This window comes from Macaca fascicularis, chromosome 6 (genome assembly GCF_037993035.2).
Source record: "Macaca fascicularis isolate 582-1 chromosome 6, T2T-MFA8v1.1".
Classification (NCBI taxonomy): domain Eukaryota; kingdom Metazoa; phylum Chordata; class Mammalia; order Primates; family Cercopithecidae; genus Macaca; species Macaca fascicularis.
The window spans coordinates 185,518,330-185,545,692 of record NC_088380.1 but is presented as its reverse complement, the minus strand read 5'-3'; the positions used below and the strand labels follow the sequence as shown (position 1 = coordinate 185,545,692).

Here is a 27,363-nt window from a genome sequence, read left to right as displayed (position 1 = left end):
CTCTCCCCACCATCTTCTTCCCATTCTCTCCCGGAGGTCCCCTCCCCACCGTCTGCTCTCCATTGCCTCTCCCTGCCCTCTTCTCTCCACCCTGTTCTCCTCCCCATCTCCTTTTCATTCCCTCTCCCCAAAGTCTTCTTTCCATCCGCTCCCCACCCCCTCTCCCCAGCCTGTCTCCCCACCTCTTCTCCCAGCCCCCTCTCCCCCAACAACATGTTTTTAAAGCTATGGTTGCTCTTAGCTGTAAAAAATTCTTAAACAGTCAAGGCAGGAGGATCACTTGAGCCCGGAAGTTTGAGGCTACAGTAAGCTATGATCACATCACTGCACTCCAGCCTCTGTGACAGAGCAAGGCTGTCTCAAAAAGAAAAAGAAAAAGAAAAAGAAAAAAGGATGTTCAGATAGGGCCGCTCTCTGGCCTATTATAAGCCATTTGATTAACGACAGAGAAAGGATTTTTTGTTTTGTTTTGTTTGTTTCCTCTGTTTCTCATTTTTTCATCTCTTTTCTTGCCTTTCTGTGGGCTACTTGAACAGTTTTTAAAATTTCGTCTGGATGTATTTATAGTATTTTGGGTTTTATACTTTGTATGGCTTTTTAAGTGGTCATCCTAGGAATAACAATATATGTACATGACTTACCACAGTCGGCAAAGTGCAGAAACCTTACTTCCATATAGTTACTCCTGCCTCCCCGCTTTTTAAATAAAATTATCTCAAGTATTTCCTCTATATACATTGAGTCCGCATGAAATGGTATTATACTTTTCGCTTCCCACATAACTATGATTTCAGAAGCTCATAAGCAGGATAGTATATTCTATTTATCCCTGTTTTTACTTACTGCAGTGTTCCTTTCCCTTCCTTGAGTTCCATGCCTCTTTCTGTTATCATGTACTTTAGAGTGCCTCCTTTAGTTAGATGTTAAGGGTAGGTTTGCTAGCAACAAATACTCCTACTTATCTTTTGTCTGAGAATATTTTTGTTTCCCTTTCATTACTGAGTGATACTTTTTGCCAGATACAGAATTCATGGTTCATAATTCTTTTTTTCTTTGTACTTGAGAAAAATGCACCACTTCCTTCTGGTTTTCAGGGGCTCAGATAAGTGGGAAGTATGGTTTTTCTCTTGGTTTCTGGTTGGAGCAGGGTGAATACTACCAAAAAGCTTCTGTGTGTTAGGCCACCCTTATGCTGGTCCTTTGGCTGCAAGGAACAGACTTTTCTTAGAGCTCTTTTTGACTGCGCCAGTCTTAGTCATTGAGGCTCTCATAGACTGGGTGGCTTAAACACCTATTGCTTCCAGCTCTGGAGGGTGGAAAGTCCAGTACCGATGTGCCTAAAGATCCAGTGTCAGGTGAGGGTCCCAGTCCTGGTTTTCGGGTGGCCGTCGTCTCATTGGATCCTCACAGGGTGGAAAGCAGAGAGAGAAAGCAAGTCCTCATGTCTCTTCCTACAAGGACACTAATCCAGTTTATGAGGATGCCACCCTCATAGCCTAATCACCTCCCAAAGGACCCACCTCCTAATAACACCTTGTTGGGGAATAGGATTTTAACACAGAAATTTGGCAGAGGGGGCTGGGCACAGTGGCTCACACCTGTAATCCCAGCACTTTGGGAGGCTGAGGCGGGCGGATCATGACGTCAGGAGATTGAGACCATCCTGGCTAACACGGTGAAACCCCGTCTCTACTAAAAATACAAAAAATTAGCCGGGCGTGGTGGCGGCGCCTGTAGTCCCAGCTACTTGGGAGGCTGAGGCAGGAGAATTGTTTGAACCTGGGAGGCAGAGGTTGCAGTGAGCTGAGATTGCACCACTGCACTCCAGCCTGGGCAACAGAGTAAGACTCCATCTCAAAAAAAAAAAAAAAAAATCTGGCAGAGGGACAGAAATATTCAGTCAATAACTGCCTGTTGCTGGTTCTAGACTGGAAGCTTCTGGAACGAGTTAGCTGGGAGATCTGGGAGGCAATAAGGAAAATGAAGAAATTTACTACCATGTTGTGCCTCAGCCCCAAAATCCCCAGTTTTCCTTCTTCTTTCCACATTTCAGAGACTTCCTATGCTTGTTTTTGTGTTTTGTCCAAGTTTTCCTTGTTGTAAGATGGAAGACTTGGGAGGCATAGGGTTCCTCCATTTTGGCCCAGATGTAGAATTTTTCCAGCATTTTATGTATTTCTTTATTTTTGAGTCTGAGTCTCGCTCTGTCACCAAGGCTGGAGTGCAGTGGTGCAGTCTCGGCTCACTGCAACCTCTGCCTCCCGGGATCAAGCGATTCTGTCTCAGCCTCCTGAGTAGCTGGGATTACAGGTGTGCACCATCACTCCTGGCTAATTTTTGTATTTTTAGTAGAGACAGGGTTTCACCGTGTTGGCCAGGCTGGTCTTGAATTTCCTGAACTCAAGCGATCCTCCCGCCTCAGCCTCCCAAAGTGCTGGGATTACAGGCATGAGCCACAGCACCCAGCCGGATTTTTCCAACATTTTATTATGAAAATTTTCAAACACAAAGCAACATTGAAAAAATTTGACAGTGAACACCCATATACCACCACCTAGATTCCACCACAAACATGTTACTATATTGTTTTAACATGGTTCTTGATACCTAAAACCTGGAAACAACACAAATGACCATCTATAGACTTATGTTTCCAAAATGGCAGCCTAGGCACAATTGGCTTCATTCTCTCCCCCGCCAGCAAACAAATATAGAGCACCAAGATTATCACCAACGATATCTCTGAATTCAAATATGAGGAGGAGACAGTTATCAGGGCCACAGACAAGTGAGAAAGCTCCAAGCAGACAGTCTGCAAATTGAACTCCGTATCTGTAACAGCTCTCCCTCCATCTGCCTGACCAACTGTGTGGAGAATTTCCCCCAACTCATGACTTCGACACTGGAAAAAGTGAGACCGACGTGTACAACCAGCCTCCTCACTCATCCTGGGTTCCTTGACAGGAGATCTGTCCTGCCTCACACAGGAAGCACCAAAAATCCTTGAAGGAAGACGTATCCCTGAGGACAGCCAGAGACAAAGCGGGAGGCAGGACTACCATTCCCAGCTTTGGAAACCCTGCTTGGTAACTTGGCCAAAGGAGATGCCAAATCCAAGTGGCTGTTCATCAACGTTATGCTGTAAGAGGTTCATGCCACAGGTTCCCTGGTCATGAAGCTGTGGCCAGCCTTCCCGCACTACCAGCACATCCCTTTTGGAACCTCCCCCATTTAAGGCAAGCAGCACTGTTGACCAGAACCAAGGCCAACCTGGCCCTGCAGCACCATCTAATGCTAAAAAGAAGGCAGAGACCGAGTTGTGGGGGGACAGAAACTACCAACAGGCTGCTAGGCGCGGTGGCTCACGCCTGTAACCCGAGCAGGCCGGGCGAGGCGGCTCACACCTGTAATCCCAGCACTTTGGGAGGCCAAGGCAGGCAGATCACTTGAGTTCAGGAAATTCAAGACCAGCCTGGCCACCATGGTGAAACCCTTTCTCTACTAAAAATACAAAAATAAATAAATAAATAAATAAAAATTAGCTGGATGTGGTGGCAGGCGCCTGTAGTCCCAGCTACTCAGGAGGCTAAGGCAGAAGAGTCACTTGAACTCGGGAGGTGGAGGTTGCAGCGAGCCGATATCGCACCACTGCACTCCAGCCTGGTGACAGAGTGAGACTCCGTCTCAAAACAAAAACAAAACCAAAAGAAAACTATCAAAACTATCAACAGGTAAATTACAAAGAATCTCTAAGTAAACATATCCAATAAAAATCAAAACAAGCCAGACGGAGAAGACTGGAATAAATAATCCTCCAATGTAACCACATAGCTGTACGTTCACAAGAAACAACAGCAAAGAAAACTACAGCCAATAGCTCTGCTGAACACATGTAAAAACCCTCAACAAAACACAAGCAAGCTGAATTCACCAACATATTACAAATGTCATTCACCATGATCAAGTGAGATCAAGCCCAGGCACAAGGATGGTTCAACATACCCAAATCAATAAAAATGTTACACCGCATTAACAGAACTAAAACCAAAAGGCGTATCCTCATTTCAATAGATGCTGAAAAGCATTCAGTAAGATTCAGCATCCCTTTATGATAAAAACCCTCAACAAACATGGTATGGAAGGAATATACCTCAAAATAATAGAGGCCACATATGATACACTCACAGCTTTACACTGTTAGGTATCATAAGTAATCTAAAGATGATTTGAAGTATGTAGGAGGATACCTATAGGTTATATGCAAATAGCATGCCTTTTTTTTAATAAGGACTTGAGCGTCATCAGGTTTTGGTATCCACGGGTATCCTGGAACCAATCCCCTGTGGATACCTAGGGACAACTGTACTGGCCGTTAGTAAGGGCCTACTTCTCAACTTGGGTGGATGGTTGCAGGGGTATTATCTTTGTAATCATGTGTTCTATGCTTATAACCTATATGTTCTAATTGGGTTTTTGTATGTATATTTCACATTTTAAATAGCATAAGTGCTGGAGTGGTTAAATCAGAAGTTCATTGATTCTGTTCCTTTCTCATTACTTCCTAAGCTGATTTCCAGCTGGCTATTGAGGTCTACTTGTGATATGGTTTGACTCTGTGTCCTCACCCAAATCTTCATCTTGAACGGTAATCCCTACAGGTTGAGGGAGGGGTCTGGGGGACGGCCACCCCCATGCTGTTTTCATCATAGTGAGTGAGTTCTCCTGAGATGTGGTTGTTTGGAATGTGTATGGCCCCTCCCACTTTGCTCTCTCTCGTCAATTTAAAGCGGTTTAAGAAAATAATCTTCAAAGATATACCTGCAAGGATATTAAAGGTGTTAAAAAATTTGAAATATAAACAACTGTATAACTAAAATATAAATTATATAAATAACTAGGAGTTTAAATATATTGAAATAAGCTTAATTTAATGAAACTTTGTTTTGTTTTTTTGAGATGGAGTCTTGCTCTGTCACCCAGGCTGGAGTGCAATGGCGCAATCTCGGCTCACTGCAAGCTCCGCCTCCCGGTTCAAGCAATTCTCTGTCTCAGCCTCCCGAGTAGCTGGGACTACAGGCGCCCCTACCACGCCCGGCTAATTTTTGTATTTTTAGTAGACACGGGGGTTTCACCATCTTGGCCAGGCTGGTCTTGGATTGACCTCGTGATCAACCCGCCTCTGCCTCCCAAAGTGCTGGGATTACAGACATGAGCCACCGCCCCCAGCCAATTAAACATTTTTTAAAAAAATAATAATTAAATGCAATGGAATCCAATGAAGCTATCAAAAATGCCACTGAGGGAGAATATTGACAAATTCAAATGTTCAAGGCATGTTCTTCAGTAGGGAAGCGCCAAACTTTCTAAATAGAGCCGGTGTTCTTTTTGTAACGGAGAAGATTTAGTTGAATATATATATATACACATCCGTTGGCTTCAGAGTAGCTGGAACCTCCGTCCCCTGTGCTTCAGGCACGTCCTGGGAGACCTCGTCCATTCTCACCTCAGCGACGAAACCCTCCACATACCCTTTTTCTCCCCACATTTGTCCCCCAAGATGTTATATAATTACGTGTATGGTTTATTGTCTGCTCCCTACCCCCCCAAAAAATGTTCTCCGCGGCAATGACGTTTGTTTCATTCATTGATGCATTTGAAACCACTTGCAACCGTGCTTGGCACACACCGGGTGCTCAGCGCTCCTCTGGTGAATAACTGAGGGGAAACAGGTCTGTTCTGGGCCGTTGTTTTCCTGCCGCCCACGCCCGTCCTTCCGAAATTCACACCGACCCAGAGTTGCAAGTTACCGCCGTCCGCGAACCTCCCTCCCCTTCTCTTCCCTATAACCAGGAACCTGGGGCCCTCCAGCTCACAGGGGCCCTCTTGTGGCGTGTGGGCGCCTAACAGCTCAGCCTGGACCCCGCCGCAAACGCATGGAACTACACTTCCCCGAAAGCCGGCGTCCTCCCGTGGACTCCATTTCCCAGCGGCCTCCGCGGCTGCCCCGCCCCTCCTGGTCCCCGGCGCGCCGCGGGGTGAGCGGCGCGGGGCCTGAGGTCGCCCAGACGCCGCCGGGGCGGAGCCCGGTCCCGAGGCTGCAGTCCGGCCCGGCGGTTCCGGAGCCTCCCGCCTGCGGAGTGCGGCCGGGGAGGCGCGGCCCGGGAACGCCCGAGCTTAGGGAGGTGAGCGGCGGAGGCGGGCCAGGCCGGGAGTAGGCGGCGCCCGGCGCGGGGACGGCCTGCAGCCGCCGGGGCTCGGAAAGCCTTTGTAGGCGCTGGCGGGCACCCCCGCGTCTGTCACCTGCCTCCGCGCCGGGACCTGGACTCTCGCACCCCCGCGGGGCGCTCCCTCGCCGCTGCCGGTGCACCTGCGTCCGACTCGCCGCAGCCCGCCGTGGACGCGGGGCCTGGCGTTTCCTCCTGGGCCCGCCCTGCCCACTCCGTGTGGGCCTCGTGGAGTCGGGGCACCGGGACCCCGAGGGCAGGGCGGACGCAGCCGGGCCCCGGTTTCCGAGCCCGTCCCCAGGACGGCCACCCCTTCCCTCCCGCCTCGGGACACCCAGTGCTTTCCTCTTCAAAGCCGTTTTCTGGCCGGGCGCGGTGGCTCACGCCTGTAATCCCAGCACTTTGGGAGGCCAAGGCGGGCGGATCACGAGGTCAGGAGATCGAAACCATCCTAACACGGTGAAACCCCGTCTCTACTAAAAATACAAAAATTAGGCGGGTGTGGTGGCGGCACCTGTAGTCCCAGCTACTCGGGAGGCTGAGGCAGGAGAATGGCGTGAACCAGGGAGGCGGAGCTTGCAGTGAGCCGAGATCGCGCCACTGCACTCCAGCCTGGGCAACAGCGCGAGACTCCGTCTCAAAAAAAAAAAAAATGAAGCATTGTGTTAGAAATGGGATACGTGCGGTCGGGCGCGGTGGCTCACACCTGTAATCCTAGCATTTTGGGATGCCAAGGCGGGTAGATCACCCGAGATCAGGAGTTCGAGACCAGCCTGGGCAATACGGTGAAACACCGTCTCTACTAAAAATAGAAAAAACTAGCCGGGCGGGGTGGCGGGCGCCTGTAGTCCCAGCTACTCGGGAGGCTGAGGCAGGAGAATGGCGTGATGAGGCGGAGGGAAGTCGTCCCCGGGGCCGTGGCTGTGGGAGTCCCGGCCGGCCTCGCAGGGCCGTGAACGGAGCAGGTGCCCCGGCGCTGCCTCAGTTTCTCGAGCGGTGCGGCGGGTGCTGGTAGTGCCAGCTGGCGCCGAGGGACTCAGCGGCGCGGGGCAGCCTTGGCCCTGGCGGGCTCGGCGGGTCGTGCTGCCGCTGCGGGTCCGGCGTCCCCTCCGTGAGCCCCAAGCCCGTGAGACCTGGGCCTGGACGGCGGCCGGCGCTGCTCCGGTCCGCGGGCTCCCGGCTCCTCCGACTCCCTGTGCGGGCGCCCGGGGTCTTTCTCGGCGGGAGTCGGGGTGTCAGAGCTGCGGGTTCCGGGGCTGGAAAGCATAAGGGGCTTCTTCCCGGCTCCCTTTTCCTTCTCAGATCTGCCTGCTGGAGACTGCACCGTCCTCAGGGGAGAGCCCGGAGAGGACATGGCTGCGGGGCGGCGGGAAGCGAGGCCCCAGGTGAGCTCATTGTCCTTCCAGATCCTCGTGGGTGGATTTTCCCCGCTGACTGAAGTTCTTCACCGGGACCATCTTCAGCCAGGATGGAGCCCAGGTCCTTTTCCCTTGGAGGCGCTGGTCCGCCCTCATGAGTGGTGGATTCTGTAGGGAGGACCTGCCGCCCTCCCCGTCCATGTCTAGTGGTTCTTTTTTTTTTTTTTTTTTGAGTCTCGCTTTATCGCCCAGGCAGTGGCGGGATCTTGGCTCACTGCAACCTCTGCCTCCTGGGTTCAAGCAATTTTCCTGCCTCAGCCTCTCAAGTAGCTGGGATTACAGGCGCCCGCCATCACGCCCGGCTAAGTTTTTTGTGTGTGTGTTTTTATTAGAGACGGGGTTTCACCACGTTGGCCAGGCTGGTCTCAAACTCCTGACCTCAGGTGATCCACCCGCCTCAGCCTCCCAAAGTGCTGGGATTACAGACGTGCACCACTGCACCCAGCCCGAATAAATCATTTTCTATACACATTTGTGTGTGTGTGTGTCTATGTATGTATGCTACCATGTATGTTACCATTTTAACCTTTTTTTATTATGGCAAAATATATATAACAAAATTTACCGTTTTAACTTAAGTGTGTAATTCAGTGGCATTTTAAGTACTTTCACATTGTTGTGCAACCATCATCACTATCCGTCTTCATTGTGTGGATTACCACATTTATTTCTTAACCCTAAGGGGCAGGCATTAAAAGGCAGTTTTCCAGAGTAGTTAAGAATGGAGGCTCAGTCAAGCATCTGACTGGATTTGAATTACACAAGAAAAAACAAAGTCGCAGGATAAGAAATGTATACAAGTCAGCTGGCCCCAGTGGCTCACACCTGTAATCCCAGCACTTTGGGAGGCTGAGGCAGGCAGATCACCTGAGGTCAGGAGTTCGAGACCAGCCTGGCTAACATGGTGGCCAGGCTGAAAATACAAAATTTAGCTGGGCATGGTGTCCAACGCCTGTAATCCCAGCTACTCAGGAGGCTGAGGCAAGAGAATTTTTTGAAGCTGGGAGGTGGAGGTTACGGTGAGCCAAGATCATGCCGTTGCACTCCAACCTAGGCAGCAAGAGCCAAACTCCATCTCTAGGGAAAAAAAAAATGTGTACAAGTCACACAGCTTGTCAGTGACTGTGTGACCTGGACAAGTATCTTGTCTGTGACTTTGTTTTCTCTTGTGTAAAGTGGTAACAAAAATAGTATCGTCTTCGTAGGATTGTTGTGAATGTTAAATAAAGATTATACACTGCAAATTGACAAAGCTCTGAGAGCAATACTTGGCCCATAGAAAGCCTTCAATAAATTATAGCTATTTTACTTTTCATCATTACTATCCTTAAGCTTGAGTAAACACACAGCGAGTACCTTCAGTTATTTAACCTAACCTCCATCATTAAGTATGTAGATTGTTCCTGGTTTTTTGCTCTTACAAACACCATGAATATGTTCTTGTGTGTACTTTTGTGCACTGTTCATTACAGTACAAATAGAGTAATTGGTACTTTAAGGAGTATACTCTAAGGGTTCTAATATGTATTATCAAATTGCCATCAGAAAGAGTTTTCTAATGAACACTCCCACTAATGGCCGTAATCCCTCTACCCATCTCTTACAGTGGCTGCACAAGGCCTGAATCTCACTGTGTGCTGCTCAGTATATATTTGTTACTGGCCAATTGTTCATTAAAGGAATGATCTGGAACCTTCAGAAGCTTGAATAGTATCAGAACTGTTATCACGGGTAGCCTGTCTTCCCCACTGCCATCCTGTCCACTCTGTGAGGGGGGTCCTGGGTGAGCTGGAACGACTTGTCCTTACAGGTGTCACTGACGTTCGAGGACGTGGCCGTGCTCTTTACCCGGGATGAGTGGAGAAAGCTGGTTCCTTCTCAGAGAAACTTGTACCGGGATGTGATGCTGGAGAACTACAGGAACCTGGTCGCACTGGGTAAGGAAGTTTCCCCTGTAGAAACAGAATTCGAAAATTGGGATAGCTCAGCACCTCCTTCCCTGAATAAAAGCGGTTGATCGCTGAAAAACTTGAGCTGAGTTTGAGGATTATACAAATCAAATCTCTATAAATAAACATTAAAAACATATTCCCCTTATCGGCGTGGAATTGCCCTGCGTCTGGGAATGAAAAAGGTGGTATTGATAATCGTTCTTCTCCCTCCATGTAATTGCACATTCGAAGCTTGTCCATGATTCAGGCATCATTTCCCAACAATTCTGTAGTTTGCTCATCTCCCAGCAGGGGGCTTCGTTCAGCCTCTAGGCCTGCCACTTGCCTTTCCCACTTGTCTTTTCCGGGGATCAGCAAACTTTTACCATAAAAAGCCACGTAGGCCGGGCGCGGTGGCTCACGCCTGTAATCACAGCACTTTGGGAGGCCAGGGCGGACGGATCATGAGGTCAGGAGACAGAGACCATTCTGGCTAACGCAGTGAAACTCAGTCCTCTACTAAAAAATACAAAAAAATCAGCTGGGTGTGATGCCGGGCACCTGTAGTCCCAGCTGCACTGGAGGCTGAGGCAGGAGAATGGTGTGAACCCGGGAGGCGGAGCTTGCAGTGAGCCGAGTTCCCACCACTGCACTCCAGCCTGGGCGACAGCGAGACTCGGTCTCAAAAATAAATAAATAAATAAAGGCACATAGTAAAGATTTTAGGCTTTGTGGGTTGCATAATGGTCTCTGTAACATATTTCTCTTTTTTTTTCCACCATTCTTGGCACAGGGCCATACATAAACAGGCAGTGGTCTGGATTTGGCCCATGACCCATAGTTTGCTGATCACTGCCATCCTTCAAAGGCAGTCAGATAGGCCGGGCGCGGTGGCTCACACCCGTAATCCCAGCACTTTGGGAGACCGAGGCACGTGGATCACAAGGTCAGGAGATCAAGACCATCCTGGCCAACATGGTGAAACGCCATCTCTACTGAAAATACAAAATCTTAGGCGTGGTGGCATGCTCCTGCCGTCCCAGCTACTTGGGAGACTGAGGCAGGAGAATCACTTGAACCCGGGAGGCAGAGGTTGCAGTGAGCCAAGATTGCATCACTGCACTGCAACCTGGCAATAGAGCGAGACTCCTCCTCAAAAAAAAAAGGGGGGGAGTCAGATAGTGTTCTCTCATTTTAGACAAGCTACCTGGTACATCATCCTTTTCATAGATAACCTACTTATAAATTTTAACCAGTCTCTCTGTCTTAACATTTCCTCTTTTATAGAAAGCTTATGGCATCCTATTACCAATACTGCATGTCGGTCATATTTTCCTAACATAGAATTAATTGTACCAAAGTCATGTCCTACAAGTCACTTGTCTTTTCCTTACACTACCCACTTACCTCCTAGGGGCACAACTTAAGCACTACACAGAAGCTCTTTGTATCATCCTGTGAGTTCTGTGTTTAAATTTGGGATAACTGTATCAAAGCAAAACCAAGTCTGATTTGTTTTGTTTTGGTTTTTTGTCTACGTGCAGGACTCCCATTTACCAAACCGAAAGTGATCTCCCTGTTGCAGCAAGGAGAAGATCCCTGGAAGGTGGAGAAAGACAGTTCTGGCGACTCCTCTCTGGGTAAGTGGGTGGCCCAAGGTGCTCGGGAATCGCCGCAGACAGCGGTCTGGTTAATGAGAGGAGGTAGGAGTGTTGGTCGGGAAACTCCTTTGAGGATTCTCAGACCTCAAGAAGGGGTGGGGAAGGGGAAGCCCACTACGATTACTCCCTTGTAATCACTTCCCCATGAATCTCTCAGAATCTCTTTTCTTATTCTTTCCTGTTGTTTTAGAATGGGGCTGTATTTTCATGTATTCATTCAGCAAACATAGTATGTTTCAGGAATTTCAAATAATCACTCTGGCTGAAGCTCAGTGTGTATTTGGGAAAGGAGGAGGTGAAGAAGGAAATAGAAAGCTGGGAAAGGGCCGCATGGTAAGAGCTTTGGCGCAGTTCTAAGAGGTGGAAACTGTCCCATGGAGCACTGGAAATAATTGAAGGATTTGGGCAGGGAATCGTATGGTCCTTGGTATCTTTGAAAAGTTGGTTTGAATCAGAAACAATTGAGTCTCCATCAGTGTAAGAACAGCTAAGGGACCTGCGGCGTGTCCTTACTCTGGCGAGCATCACCACCCTGAAAACAAGAGTCCAGGGACGTGGACAGAGCTCCCAGCAAGTTACAGAGCATTGTTAGGACGCCACCATCTATGTTCAGTGAAAATTATGTGTATGTGTCATGTGCACGTAAGCCCGGAGAGAAAGGTTAGGAGGACACACCTTAATTAACTGGTGACATTAGTTATACTTGGAATAGGATTGAGAATGGGTCCTGTGGAAGGGGACGTTATTTACACGTAGTTTTAATTTTTCACAAAGAGAATATATTCGTGACGTTCTTATGTGATTTGAATTTACGAGAATGGTCATGTTAGAAGTATCGTGATTGAAAGTGAGGCAAAACGCTGGGCATGGTGACTCACACCTGTAATCCCAGCACTTTGGGAGGCCGAGGCAAGCAGATCACCTGAGGTCAGGAGTTTGAGACCAGCCTGGCCAACATGGCAAAACTCTGTCTCTACTTAAAATACAAAAATTAGCCAGGCGTGGCGGTGCATGCCTGTAATCCCGGCTACTCAGGAGGCTGAGGCAGGAGAATTGCTTGAACCTTCGAGGCGGAGGTTACAGTGAGCCGAGATTGTGCCACTTCACTCCAGCCTGGGCGACAGAGCGAGACTCTGTCTCAAAAGAAAAAAACGCAGGAAGCCTTGCAGAGCGATTGCAGTCATGGAGGGAGGCAGGAGGTGGGAGGGCCTGGATGAAGGCACTTGCCGTGAATTTGTGAGGGGGGAGGAGGAGGTGCCCGCGTGATCAGGGCACAGGAGCAGGTGGGTGTGTGGTAGATCTCACGTGAGATGTGAGTGAAGTAGTCGGGTGGAGATCGCTGGTGGGCAGGTGTGTAAGTGACAGGGCCGAGACTCAAGGGAGGTCAGGGAGCCATCAGCATGACAGGGGCATTGGAAGCCTAGAGCTGGCCAAGTGAGGGGGCCGGGTGGAGGCCCGAATCCCAAGAAACCAGCATTTGTGAGGTGCTTAAGCAGGAGGAATCTGTGACAGAGCCTGAGAAGTAATCAGAGGAAACGGGGAGTGGCCATCGTGGCAGTGGGGGACTGAGAGCAGTTGGGGGACTGAGAGCGGTTGAGCTGGGGGGACTCTGGCTCTGGGGGATTGAGCTTGAACCCTCGCCCACAGCTTTGTTGTCCCTTGTATAGCACTGGGCAGAAAGGGATGTAGGTCTCATGCTTCTGGAGTGCACGATCTAGCGGGGGGACAAGGTGAACACACATTGCACACAAGGCACAGAAGGACACGTTCCAGTGAGGACCACGTGGGAAAGACACTCGGTGCAGAGAGAGTGCAGAGCAGGCAGGTGGCATCAGCAAAGGCTTCCCTGAGGAAGGGCCCAGGATCCAAGAATATGGAGAATTGCTCCAGGCCTAAGAAATGGTGTTTGTAGGCCGGGCGCGGTGGCTCACACCTGTAATCCCAGCACGTTGGGAGACCGAGGTAGGCGGATCACGAGGTCAGGAGATCGAGACCACAGTGAAACCCCATCTCTACTAAAAATACAGAAAAGTAGCCGGGCGTGTTGGCGGGCGCCTGTGGTCCCAGCTACTCAGGAGGCTGAGGCAGGAGAATGGCGTGAACCCGGGAGGCGGAGCTTGCAGTGAGCAGAGATCGCACCACTGCACTTCAGCCTGGGCGACAGAGCGCGAGACTCCGTCTCAAAAACAAAAGAAATGGTGTTCTTGAAGATCCGGAGAAGCAAAGGCAGCGAGGAGAAGGCGGAACAGGTGCCCGAGAGAGCTGTGGGCCCTGTCACAGGGTTTGGTTGGTGCTTGAGAGCCAAGCACAGGCTCTGAGGAACCATAAGTAGCACAGGGCAGGCCCAGGCTGCGTTCTGCAGCCACCAGCCCATGTGGAGAACCTGATGGCCACAGTGCAGGGCTTGTCAGGTCCAGAGGGCTCAGTGACGGCCCCTTGTGCCATGGGTCCAGCAAGGAGCTGCAGGGCAGGCATCCTCGGTCCCCACATCCCCTGTGCTGGGGAGAGCTTTCTCCTCCCTGAAGAAAGTTGAGATTTTTTTGATATGGGAACCACACTTGTCTATCTTTTTAACTGTCCTTTGGGAGAAATACACTACATGGTCTGGCCCTGGCTACCTCTTCACCCTCAACTCCTTCTACTCTGCCCTTCATTCAAGGCCTCTGATCACCGTCGGCCGCCCTGCAGTTTGTTAGGGGGCCAAGCAGGCCCCACTCAGGGCCTCTCCCTTGCTTTTTTCTGTCTGGGACTGTTCTTTGTGGTGGTCATGGGCCTGTGTGGCTCACTCACTTCCTTGTGCTGCACAGGCTTCGGCTCACACAGGCACAGCTCATCTGACACATGGCCCTCCAGCCCCCACATTATCTCCTCAGCCTGCTATTTATTTTCCCTCCCTGTGCTTAGTGCTGTGTAATAGTACCTGTTTCTTCGCGATCTGTCTCTGCCTCTGCATTGTAAGCTGCTGTAGCAGGGGCTGCCTGTTTCATTCACTCCTGTTTTCCAAGAACCTAAAACAGCCCCTGGCAAGGGTAGGCGTCCAGTTACATAATGAATGCATGAGTGACTTGGACTAGGTTAGTGGTGTTGGAAACAGAAAGAAGTGAACCAGTCCCAGAGATATCCAGGAGATACACCTGGCAGGACTGTTAGACATGGGAGATAGAGGAGATGGGGTAACAAAGAAAATGAAAACAAACAAAAGGGAGATGGGGTTGTCAGGGATGCTTGCTTGGTTTCTGGTTTGTTCTGTGATGGTCGGTGATATCATTCAGTGACATAGGAACACTAGAAGGAGATCAGATTTGGAGGTGATATAAATTCGGTTTTAGATTAATTAAATTGAGTTGTTTTTGGTTGACCTAGTTATCCCAATGGCGATGCCAAGTAGTGTTGATTTTGGAGTACAGTACCTCAAAATACAGACTGAGCATGAAATGTAAATTTGGAAGAACCTCATCAATATAGGGTAATTGAAATAATGGGGGAGGGTGAGTTGGCCTAGGGATAGCGTTCATATTACAGTAAGTGAGAAAGAGCCTAGGACTGAATCTTGAGGAACTCCAGCATTTCAGGAAGCCAGGCAGAGAGAAATGAACCCGTAGGGAAGACAGGTGACAGCGTACTCTAAGGAAAATCAGGAGAGGCACATGACATTGGAGGCAAGGCTCGTGATGGGACGATGGCAGTAGATGGGGAAAGGTAGACGAATGTGAGGCAGGTTTGGATGGCAGAATAAACAAGTCTTGGTAATTGATTAGATGAGGGGGCTGAGGAAGGGAGAAGTATTAAGGATAACTCTTAAGGTTTTGATTCAGAACTGGCGCCATTTACAGAGACACGGGGTTGACCAGGTTGGAGGGAACAATCGTGGGTTTGGTTTTAGGTGTGTTGACTTTGAGGCATCTAAGCTGCTATCTTGCTTAGAGGATGAGTCTACAATTGAAGTTGCCTGTGGAAAGATGCGGAGTGAGAAGAATTGGGGGCATAGAACTAAAGCTAAGGCACTCCGAGGATGATAAACTGTGGTACATCCACACAGCCGTAAAGTGGAATGAGGAAGACCTCTGCAAATTCTGCTATGGGGTGATCTCCAGAATGTGAGAATAATCACAGAACAGAGCAGTTAGTATTGTTATCTGAGAAAGGTGGGTGGGGGATGCCAAGAACAGTGTGTGTATTTGCCTATACTGTCATGGACCACATAATGTTTCAGTCAGTGATGGCCTACATATGTGATGATGGTCCCTTACATGGTAATACTGCATTTTTCCTGTCCCTTTTCCATGTTTAAATATGTTTAGATGCACAAATACTTACAATTGTGTTATAGTAGCCTACAGTGTTCAGTTAAGTAACATGCTGTATAGGGGTGTAGCCCAGGAGCAACAGGCTATACCGTATAGCCTAGGTGTGTAGTAGCCTGTACCATCTGGATTTGTGTAAGTACACTCTGTGATGACTGCACAATGACAACATTGCTGACAACGCATATCTCAGAACATATCCCAGTCATTAAGCAGTGCAATTATTTTTTTTAGAAAGATAAAAGAAAAAGAATAAAAAGAGATCAATAAAGATGGCTATCTATGAGGTGAAGGAATACAAAGGATGGAACGGGGTAGAATCTAGAACTTTTTGAGGTCTCATAATTTTGACTTCAGAACTATAAAAAAGGTTTATAAAAATTATAAAAGAAAATTAAACAAAAATGAACAAGTACCCCCTCCATATTGAGAGCAGAATGAAACAACCCTAATTGTGGTTCAGATCGGTGGCTTAGCCACAGAAAGAATTACTCGAATTGCCTTTACATTGCAGCAGTTTGACTTATTAGTGGTATGTATTCTAAGGGCAAAAGTAACTGCAAGCAATAGTGTCCATTTTGATGGATGTGATAAGAGCAGTTTCGATGTTTTTGCAGATGAAACAATTGCTGTCTGGGATTTGCTTTAGCATAATCTAGTGGAAGAGATGTAAGGGTTTGTATTAGTTTACTAGGGCTCCATACGGAAGTACCATACACTTCGTGGCTTAAAACAACAGAGACCTACTGTCTCAGTTCTGAAGGTCAAAATCAATATATTCGCAGGGCCCCACTCCCTCTGAGACTCTGCGTAGAATCTTCCTGGCCTCTCGCTAGCTTGTAGTGATGGCCAACTTGGAGATCTCCATGGCCTCAGCTGCGTCAGTCCTATCTGTGCCTCTGTCTTCACACTGTGTTCACCCTGTGTCTTCACATCATCTTTCCTTCTGGATGCCTGTGTCCAGATTTCCCCAGTTTACAGGGACAGCAGTCACGTTGGACTAGGGCTCACCCAATGACTTCATCTTAATTTGATTGAACCTGCAAAGACCATATTTTAAAATAAGGTCACCTTCTGAGGTCCTGGAAGTTAGGACTTCTACATGTCTTCTTTGAGTGATACAATTCAGCCCATAACAAGGTTATAGATAGAATAGTGTTGGTGGTTACTGAAGCTGGCTTGGAGATTCATTGTACAATTCACACTAGTTTTACATATGCTGAAAATTTCTACGTTAAAAGCTTTAAAAATAAGAGTTACCACAACAAAATTTCCAGAACAGCTTTTCTCTTTTCCACCAGCACAAAGATTATGAGGATGTTTACAAATATGCAATACTACCCCCATCACAGTTTATGTATAGTTCCCAGCAGATTGCTCCCTGAGTTCTCTGACTCCAGAAAACCCTGTGTGAGTGCAAATGCAAGTGACATTTCCATAGGTGGAGCTGTTACTCTGACTAGCTGTAGGACAAGGTGATTTCCATAGGTGGAGCTGTTACCCTGACTAGCTGTAGGACAAGGCGATTTCCGTAGGTGGAGCTGTTACTCTGACTAGCTGTAGGACAAGGCGATTTCCGTAGGTGGAGCTGTTACTGACTAGCTGTAGGACAAGGTCATTTCCGTAGGTGGAGCTGTTACTCTGACTAGCTGTAGGACAAGAGGATTTCCGTAGGTGGAGCTGTTACTGACTAGCTGTAGGACAAGGTGATTTCCATAGGTGGAGCTGTTACTCTGACTAGCTGTAGGACAAGGCGATTTCCGTAGGTGGAGCTGTTACTGACTAGCTGTAGGACAAGGTCATTTCCGTAGGTGGAGCTGTTACTCTGACTAGCTGTAGGACAAGAGGATTTCCGTAGGTGGAGCTGTTACTGACTAGCTGTAGGACAAGGTGATTTCCATAGGTGGAGCTGTTACTCTGACTAGCTGTAGGACAAGGTGATTTCCGTAGGTGGAGCTGTTACTCTGACTAGCTGTAGGACAAGGTGATTTCCGTAGGTGGAGCTGTTACTCTGACTAGCTGTAGGACAAGGTGATTTCCGTAGGTGGAGCTGTTACTCTGACTAGCTGTAGGACAAGGCGATTTCCGTAGGTGGAGCTGTTACTGACTAGCTGTAGGACAAGGTGATTTCCGTAGGTGGAGCTGTTACTCTGACTAGCTGTAGGACAAGGCAATTTCCGTAGGTGGAGCTGTTACTGACTAGCTGTAGGACAAGGCGATTTCCGTAGGTGGAGCTGTTACTGACTAGCTGTAGGACAAGGTGATTTCCGTAGGTGGAGCTGTTACTCTGACTAGCTGTAGGACAAGGCGATTTCCATAGGTGGAGCTGTTACTCTGACTAGCTGTAGGACAAGGCAATTTCCGTAGGTGGAGCTGTTACTGACTAGCTGTAGGACAAGGTGATTTCCGTAGGTGGAGCTGTTACTGACTAGCTGTAGGACAAGGTGATTTCCGTAGGTGGAGCTGTTACTGACTAGCTGTAGGACAAGGTGATTTCCGTAGGTGGAGCTGTTACTCTGACTAGCTGTAGGACAAGGTGATTTCCGTAGGTGGAGCTGTTACTCTGACTAGCTGTAGGACAAGGTGATTTCCGTAGGTGGAGCTGTTACTCTGACTAGCTGTAGGACAAGGCGATTTCCGTAGGTGGAACTGTTACTCTGACTAGCTGTAGGACAAGGCGATTTCCGTAGGTGGAGCTGTTACTCTGACTAGCTGTAGGACAAGGTGATTTCCGTAGGTGGAGCTGTTACTGACTAGCTGTAGGACAAGGTGATTTCCGTAGGTGGAGCTGTTACTCTGACTAGCTGTAGGACAAGGTGATTTCCGTAGGTGGAGCTGTTACTGACTAGCTGTAGGACAAGGTGATTTCCGTAGGTGGAGCTGTTACTCTGACTAGCTGTAGGACAAGGTGATTTCCGTAGGTGGAGCTGTTACTGATTAGCTGTAGGACAAGGCGATTTCCGTAGGTGGAGCTGTTACTGACTAGCTGTAGGACAAGGTGATTTCCATAGGTGGAGCTGTTACTCTGACTCCTGTAGGACAAGGTGGGGATGAATACTCCAGCAAATAAGTCTGTAAAACTGACTTGCATTCAAAGACTTGGGTGCTGCCTTCGGCCCTCGTGCTGACCCTTCATCTATCCTGTAACCATTCACATCCCATCTTATATGTCAGTTCTTACAAAACACTCCAGCAACCTCCTGCTGCACCCCTTTTCTATCTGCACCCTCACTGTCTAAGGACAGTTGGATATGATTCTAAGCACATGGTCACGTCCATTTCTAGCTTACGTTTCTATTGTAGAAATTGTCACATTGTATTGTGATTACCTGTTGATGTCTTCATTTCTAATGTCTAACCATAAACTCCTTGAAGAAATCAACTGTTCCTTTTAATTACTGGATCCGTAGGGAACTGTGGATCACCGATGCCTAGGACAGAGCCTAATACGTAGTAGGTGCTTTTTAAATATTTGATAAATTAATAAAGTGAGAAATGACCACTGCTTTTTGAAATAACATGAGCAATTCTGTGTATTAAGAGGGGTAAATCCAGTGGGAAATAATACTGGAAAGGCGAGAAACAGGTCAAGGGAGTAACTTAAGGATCAGGAGCAAGTCACTCTACAGTAAGGAGATCCTGAACTTAGACATATTCACAACGGCTTGTTAGAGACATTTTAGTGATGAGATTTAAGAGAATGTGCAGCCTGGGCAACAAAATGAAACCCTGTCTCTACAAAAGATAAAAATATTAGCCAAGCTTGGCAGTGTGCACCTGTCGTTCCTGCTGCTCAGGAGGCTGAGGTGGGAGAATCGCTTGAGCCCGGGAGTTTGAGGCTGCAATGAGCTATGATGGCACCAGTGTACTTTGGCCTGGGTAACAGAGCAAGACCCTGTCTCTCAAAAAACAAAAAAGAAAAGATTTTGATGAGTGCCTAGGGAAGAGAAAATTCTAAGATAAAGCTAAGAATTTATGGTAAAGTAATTGAAGAGATCATGATGTCATTTTGAACTGGAAAACATATAAAAAAGGTTTGAAAAGGAACGCTCTGGGTTCAGATTTGGGCAGGCTGAATTTAAAAAGAAAGATCCTCAAGTGGAAATTGTAGCCGGCAGTTGGAAAGACCTCAGTAAAGTATTTTTCAGGATAGTCATACACGTAGGAGGTGTGGGAGTGAATGAAATCATCCAGGGAGAGCAGGTTGAAGAAACACTGTCTGGGTGTAGTAGGAGTCCAGGTGGAAGAGTCTAGACCTAGTAACAGGAACTGGTCAGGGCAGTGGCCATCAGCAAGGTCGTTCTGTTTCTCAGCTTCTAACCTAGGCCTTTACCTTGTTCTTCAGGTTGCTGAGGCCTGGGCTTGATTCTGGGAGGGAGCAAAGGTTGAACTGAACCTCAGGAGACCTATTTGTAGGCCTCTGGAAAGTTCTAAACAGATCATAAGAAAGAGTTAGGATAGCCACAATCCAAAACCCATGTCTGCTTCAGTGAAAAACATGATTTCAGGACTAAAATATTGGCACTTTAGAGTTGGGGTGAGTTTTCCAGAATTGATAATGGACTTTTGAGTTGTAATCACATCCATTAAAAAATAAAAGCTCCCCTATGTCCCATTTTCTTACTCTCCTTTGGAAACTGTTGAAAAGGGTTTCTGCTCTTGATGTTTCTATTTTCTCCTCTCCCATTGTTTCCTCCATGCACTCCAGTCAGGCTTGCTTCCCTATGATTCCACTGATAGCTCTGTTATTAAATCCCAAACAACCTCTGTCTTGGCACAATCAGGATTAAGTTTTTAGTCCTCAAATTATTTGCCACAGTTATCATTCACTCCTCCCTGAAGTACTTCTTCCTTTGGCTTCTGAAACACTGTACTCTCCTGATATTATTCTTCTTAACCTCCAGATATTTCAGTGTCCAAGTGATTCCTCTCAGTTCTTCAGCTTTAAATAAAACCCACATGCTGCTGACCCCCAAATGCCTGTCTGTAGCTCTGACCTTCCCCAGATCTCCAGAATCATCAATATAACTAGTATTTCGGTGTCTTCCTGCGACTCTGTTAAGGCATCTCAGCCACCACAAACATACCTGAAGCAGAATGCCCCCCAGACCTGCCCCTTTCCTGGTCTTCCCCTTCTTGGTAATTGGTGGCAGCACTCAGAATTCTGGCTGGAAACCTAGGCATGATCACTAACTTTCCTGTTTCCCTCTCAGCTTCCTGGGACTCCTGAGTCTTGTTATTCTCGGTCCCGCTAGCTCTTCCTTCTCAGTACAGCCTGGTGTAGTCATCTGTGCCTCCAGCCCTTTCTCACCTGAAGAGCTGCAGTAGCTTCTTCAGTAGTCTCTCTCTTCCCTGCTTCCACTGGTGCCCTGGCATAGTCGGTCCACGCAGCAGCCAACTCAGATGAACACATAATTCCCAGCTTCCCATAAGGCTTAAATTCCAGAGTCCTTACCATGACCTGGGCCTTAGAGGATTTGTCCCCCGCCTCCTGCTCCACTCTTTGTTTTCTGTTTTTTGTGTTTTTTTTTTTGAGACGGAGTCTCACTCTGTTGCCCAGGTTGGAGTGCAGTGGTGTAATCTCGGCTCACTGCAGCCTCTGCCTCCCGGGTTCAAGTGATTCTCTGCCTCAGCCTCCCGAGTAGCTGGGATTATGGGTGTGTGCCACCACACCTGGCTGATTTTTGTATTTTTAGTAGAGAATGGGTTTCACCATGTTGGCCAGGCTGGCCTTGAACTCCTGACCTCAGGTGATCCACCTGCCTTGGCCTCCCAAAGTGCGGGGATTCCAGCCCTGAGCTGCCGTGCCCAGCCTGTTCCACTCTTATTTTATCATTTCACCATTTTCCCTCTTCCTGCTTTACTCCAGCCAGTCTCTCTGCTGTTTCTGAGTCAGCCACACTTTTGTGTTTGCTGGTTCGTTTGCCTGGGGAGCTCTTGAGCACTTTACTCAGATAGCCACATGACTTTTATTTATGTACTTGTTATCTGTCCCTTCATCCCCCTCTTTCCCCAGCAGGCATGCATGCACACGCTCCAAAGTATAAGCTCCTTGAAGGCTGGAATCCCTTCTTATTGGATACATTATCTGCATTCCCCAGAACATTACCTGGCCCATAGTAGGCACTTAATGAGTATTTGTGAATGGAAAGGATGCTGCCAGCATATGTAAAGATAAACAAGGAAAAGTCATGGAGTGTCCCTGAAGCTGCATGTAGTTCGGCCTACATGGCAAGAAGCCAGGGGAGAGGGGTGAGGACAGGTGGCTAAAGGTCAGGTCAGATAGTACTGTATTCACCATGTTAAGAGACTTCAGATGTGAATCATTGAAAATCTGTTGGAGGATCTTAAGGGAGTTTGCAACATAGTAAAATAATGAACTTAGAAAGATTGGCTGGGCGCGGTGGCTCACACCTGTAATCCCAGCACTTTGGGGACGCCAAGGCAGGCGGATCATGAGGTCAGGAGTTAGAGACCAGCCTAACCAACATGGTGAAACCCCGTCTCTACTAAAAATACAAAAATTAGCCAGGCCTGGTGGCACACACCTGTAATCCCAGCTACCCAGGAGGCTGAGGCAGGAGAATCACTTGAACCCGGAAGGGGGAGGTTGCAGTGAGCCGAGATCGCGCCATTGCATTCCAGCCTGGGTGACGGGAGACTCCATTTCCAAAAAAAAAAAAAACATTATTCTGGCTGCACTGTGGAGGCTGAATTGACAGAGGGCAAGACTAGTTAGGAGATTATGGTAGAGATAGTAATGCATGGCAAACAAAATACCACTTAAGTACCTGATCCCATTGCTCAGGGCTCTAGGAAAGGTGAGCGGCCTTTCTTAACACTAGGCCTAAGGCAGGTTCTGTATCGTTGCCTTACAAGCTAGAATTCAAGTTGCAGAATCTTGCTGCCTTCTTCCCAGCACATATATTAAGCCTAGAAACAATGATCGATAAACACAAAGAAAAGCACTTCATTTTTGCCACTGCCCCTTCCATATATTTGGCCCAAATAATGTATTAAAATTTGATCACTTAATTTAGCAAGACTGAAATGGAGAAGGAACTAGGAAGGTGTTAAGCATAAAGTTAAGAAACTCTGCTTTCCCTTACAGTAGATAGAGGGCATGTGAAGTTAGTCAGGGAGGGCGTGTGGAGTGAAAAAAACCCTAAACCCTAGGCAGTACCACTGTCAAAGAAGGAATGAAGAAGAGTTATCCATGAAGGGAACTAGTGAGTGAACACTAATAAGGGAAAAGCAAAAGGTATTGTGTTTATTAAGCAGAAGTAATGTGTAGATGTGTGAAAGTAACTGTCAATCCAAATACAGTGAGATACAAATAATCCCTTTAAACACTTACCTCTACCCCAGGAGAAAATGCTAAGATATGTGTATAACCATCCCTGACAGAATTTAGTATTGAATTGTATTCTTATCCAATTTTAATATTTCTTCAATGCTGTTCTTGACTTTTCCATGTTAACCATGCTTTATCTTATATATCCATGCCTGTCTTACTGTTGATCTTTGACTCTTTTCAGCCCTCCCACGTAGCGTCTCTTGCTTGATGCATGAATAGGCTAACTTCCTCTCTTGCAGCTCTTGGCTCTAGGCCTGTCTTGTGGCACCTCTTGTCGATTAATTCAATAACAGGGCCCTCCTGTTTGAACTGGCCCTGAAACCTCTGTAATCACCCATGTGTTGGCCTAGGAGACAACTTCTACAAGGGTCTGAAATGTGTATGTATGTATAATACATATGCATATTTGTATATATGTGAACTACATAAGAATATTTGACATTGTTCAAGTTAGAAATGTATACGTAATTAAGGCAGATTAACAAAACATACAACTTTTGTATATAATTGGAATGCTATCCAGAGGATCTGTAGGAAAATAGGGCACGCTGATCTGCTTGTGAAGAATGGTTATGTTAGAAAAGGAGAGTGAGATATATACAGACATAGATATATAACTATAATATATTGTATATGTGTGTAAATATTATAAAGGTCGGTAATACATATGTTTAATACTCTGGTAAGTGCTATAGTAAGGAGAATGGACTGTGGCTGCTCAGAGTCAGAGGATTGAAAGAGTCCAGTTTTGAACTGAATCTGAAGGAGATGAGGGAATTTGACATAGGGTGGAGGGACTTTCCAGATTAAGAATAATTACACAGAGGCCAGGCCCAGTGGCTCACATCTGTAATCCAAACACTTTGGGAGGCCGAGGTAGGTGAATCACTTGAGGTCAGGTGTTCAAGACCAGCCTGGCCAACATGGTGAAATCCTGTCTCTACTAAAATTACAAAAATTAGCTAGGCATGATGGTGGGTGCCTATAATCCCAGCTACTCAGGAGGCTGAGGCACAAGAGTCGCTTGAAGCTGGGAGACAGAGGTTGCAGTGAGCCGAGATCGCGCCAATGCACTCTATCTAGCCTGGGCAACAGAGTGAAACTGTCTCAAAAAGAAAAAAAAATTACACAAAGAAGATAAATGTCACAAAAAAATAAATTGTAGGATTCCATCATGGGTTTTGGGTCCTGACCCCAGACTTCCTTTTTCAACTCATGCTCCCCTTACAACACTTCTCTCTGTTCTTCATTAGCAAATTCTCCTGGTCACTCTCACCCTCTTTAAATGGTGGGTTTGCTTTATTTTTTTCTTCACCCTAGTACTTAAATTGCTGTCAATTATATTTTATTATACTGTCTAACTGTCCTATTTTTTCTTCTTGCAATTGTTTTCATACAGATATCGGGGCCTTATTTAAATATCACCAATATTTATTCCTTCTACACATTTAGTCTCAGTAGTCAAATGCTATGATATCTCATGAAACATCTTCAATTTCTTTTTTTCCCTCCAGGATCGAAGAGCAGTCATAAAACCACAAAGTCAACGCAAACACAAGACTCTTCATTTCAGGGACTGATACTGAAAAGATCCAACAGGAATGTACCTTGGGATTTGAAATTAGAAAAGCCTTACATATATGAAGGCAGATTAGAGAAAAAGCAGGATAAAAAGGGAAGTTTTCAGATAGTTTCAGCCACCCACAAAAAAATCCCCAGTATAGAAAGAAGCCATAAAAATACTGAATTAAGCCAAAACTTCAGCCCAAAGTCAGTGCTTATTAGGCAACAGATACTTCCCAGAGACAAAACACCACCAAAATGTGAAATACAAGGAAACAGCTTCAAACAGAATTCACATTTACTTAATCAACCAAAAATTACAGCAGATAAACGCTATAAATGTAGTATGTGTGAAAAAACCTTCATTAACACTTCATCCCTTCGTAAACATGAGAAAAACCATAGTGGAGAGAAATTATTTAAGTGTAAAGAATGTTCAAAAGCCTTTAGCCAAAGTTCAGCTCTTATTCAGCATCAAATAACGCATACTGGAGAGAAACCCTACATATGTAAAGAATGTGGGAAAGCCTTTACTCTCAGTACATCCCTTTATAAACATCTAAGAACCCATACTGTGGAGAAATCCTATAGATGTAAAGAATGTGGTAAATCCTTCAGCCGAAGGTCAGGCCTTTTTATACATCAAAAAATCCATGCTGAAGAAAACCCTTGTAAATATAATCCAGGTAGGAAGGCATCTAGTTGCAGCACATCCCTTTCTGGATGTCAAAGAATTCATTCTAGAAAGAAGTCCTACTTATGTAATGAATGTGGCAACACCTTTAAGTCTAGCTCATCCCTTCGTTATCATCAGAGAATTCACACAGGAGAGAAACCTTTCAAATGTAGTGAATGTGGGAGAGCCTTCAGCCAGAGTGCATCTCTTATTCAACATGAAAGAATTCACACTGGAGAAAAGCCCTATCGATGCAATGAATGTGGGAAAGGCTTTACTTCTATTTCACGACTTAATAGACACCGAATAATTCATACTGGAGAGAAGTTTTATAATTGTAATGAATGTGGTAAAGCCTTAAGTTCCCACTCAACACTTATTATTCATGAGCGAATTCATACTGGAGAGAAACCCTGTAAATGTAAAGTATGTGGAAAAGCCTTCAGACAGAGTTCAGCTCTCATTCAACATCAGAGAATGCATACTGGAGAAAGACCCTATAAATGTAATGAGTGTGGGAAAACTTTCAGGTGTAACTCATCGCTTAGTAATCACCAGAGAATTCATACTGGAGAGAAACCATATCGATGTGAGGAATGTGGGATATCTTTTGGCCAAAGTTCAGCTCTTATTCAACATCGAAGGATTCATACAGGAGAAAAACCTTTTAAATGTAATACATGTGGAAAAACTTTTAGACAAAGCTCATCACGTATTGCACATCAGAGAATTCATACTGGAGAGAAACCCTATGAATGTAATACATGCGGGAAACTTTTCAACCATAGGTCATCCCTCACGAATCATTATAAAATTCACATTGAAGAGGACTCCTAGAAAGTAGATTTGTGTGTGTGAAAGCCTTAAACCAAAGCTCATCAAAGAATGCATCCTTGAGAGAGATGTAATAAATGTAATGGATGTGAAACTATGATAATTTAGCCCTCATTAGGTATTTAATTCCATGGATAAACCTCAACTATATAATAGATATGAGGAAAGTGTTTGTGCTTGTCAGACACTTAAAAAAATAACCTGAGATGAAGAATTTACCACTGGAGACACTGACTTCAGCCATTTGTGAAATGGGTTTGCTTTTTCCCTTTTCCTACAGACATACATGCTAGATGTCATGTGATCATCAGAAACAGATCCAAGTGGGTGGGGAGGCGTGCTTTAGATTTCTCATTAGAAGACCACCAAACTGGTAATATTTTTATAGCATTTTAATAGCATACAAATGAATTGATCAAATTGTACCTTTTTAGAGAAAAGGACCAAAATAAAAGAAAAATGAATTATGAACTACCTCTCAGTCTCTGGGGTTCGTCCTTTTCCTACCCTCATGTCAAACTTGTGCATGGATTTCATTAAAAAAGAAAAAGAAAAATCTGGTCTTTTATTCTAGTAGTTGGGAATTTTCTACTCAACTGTGTCTTAACTTTGTTTTGGTTTTTATTTCTCTGAAGTCATTTATTAGGAAGGTGTACCAGTTATTTGCCATAAACTGTATTAGATAGAAAAACAGGCAAATTATTTCAGGTTTAAAGCTACTAAATATGTTTTTGTTTTTTGTTTTTTGAGACAGAGTCTCACTCTGTCGCCCAGGCTGGAGTGCAGTGGTGCGATCTCAGCTCACCACAACCTCTACCTCCCAGGAGCGAGAATCAAGTGATTCTCCTGCCTCAACCTCGTGAGTAGCTGGGATTACAGGCACCTGCCACCATGCCCAGCTAATTTTGTATTTTTAGTAGAGATGGGGTTTCTCCATGTTGGCTAGGCTGGTCTCAAACACCTGACCTTGGTTGATCAGCCCGCCTCAGCATCTCAAAGTGCTGGAATTACAGGCATGAGCCACCATGCCCAGCTGCCCTAAATATGTATTTTTTAAATGTATAATGAACACATCAGAAGAACTTCACAAATCTAACACCTGTGGCAAACTCTTGTAAAGGACATTGCTATGGTCTGAATGTTTATGTCTTCCCCCGAAATCCATATGTCCAAATGCTAACCTCCAAGGTGATCGTATTATGAAGTGGGATGTATGGAGAGGTGATTAGGTCATAAGGGCGGAGCCCTCAGTGCCCTTATCAGAGAGCCCCAAGGGAGCTTGTTCTGCCCTTCAGCCATGTGAGGGCACAGTGATAAGATACCTTCTTTGAATCAAGATGGCCATAACCAGACACCAACCATGCTAGCACCTTAAATGGATTTCCCAGCCTCCAG

At 46.3% G+C, this 27,363-nt stretch overlaps 1 protein-coding gene across 5 annotated transcripts; it reads left to right on the top strand.

Annotated features, from left to right (window-relative positions):
* Window positions 1-6,063: 6,063 nt before the first annotated feature.
* On the top strand, window positions 6,064-26,442 carry ZNF354A (zinc finger protein 354A). Of its 5 annotated transcripts, none has more exons than XM_005595159.5 (5): window positions 6,064-6,182; window positions 7,527-7,609; window positions 9,453-9,579; window positions 11,118-11,213; window positions 24,410-26,442. In XM_005595159.5, the coding sequence occupies exons 2-5, from the start codon at window positions 7,577-7,579 to the stop codon at window positions 25,969-25,971; spliced, it is 1,818 nt and encodes a 605-aa protein (XP_005595216.3). In that variant the 5' UTR covers window positions 6,064-6,182; window positions 7,527-7,576; the 3' UTR covers window positions 25,972-26,442. The 5 variants fall into 5 exon arrangements, with proteins under 5 accessions (XP_005595216.3, XP_045250565.2, XP_015299865.3 ...); XM_045394630.3 differs by having other exon boundaries at window positions 6,064-6,655; XM_015444379.4 differs by having other exon boundaries at window positions 6,064-6,683.
* Window positions 26,443-27,363: the final 921 nt, after the last annotated feature.

Bases quoted from the DNA above. Each gene is read 5' to 3' on its own strand.
- ZNF354A (XM_005595159.5), top strand. From the start codon at position 7,577: ATGGCTGCGGGGCGGCGGGAAGCGAGGCCCCAG. The intron at 7,610-9,452 runs GTGAGCTCATTG...TTGTCCTTACAG, and splicing joins GGCGGGAAGCGAGGCCCCAG to GTGTCACTGACGTTCGAGGA. The intron at 9,580-11,117 runs GTAAGGAAGTTT...GTCTACGTGCAG, and splicing joins CAGGAACCTGGTCGCACTGG to GACTCCCATTTACCAAACCG.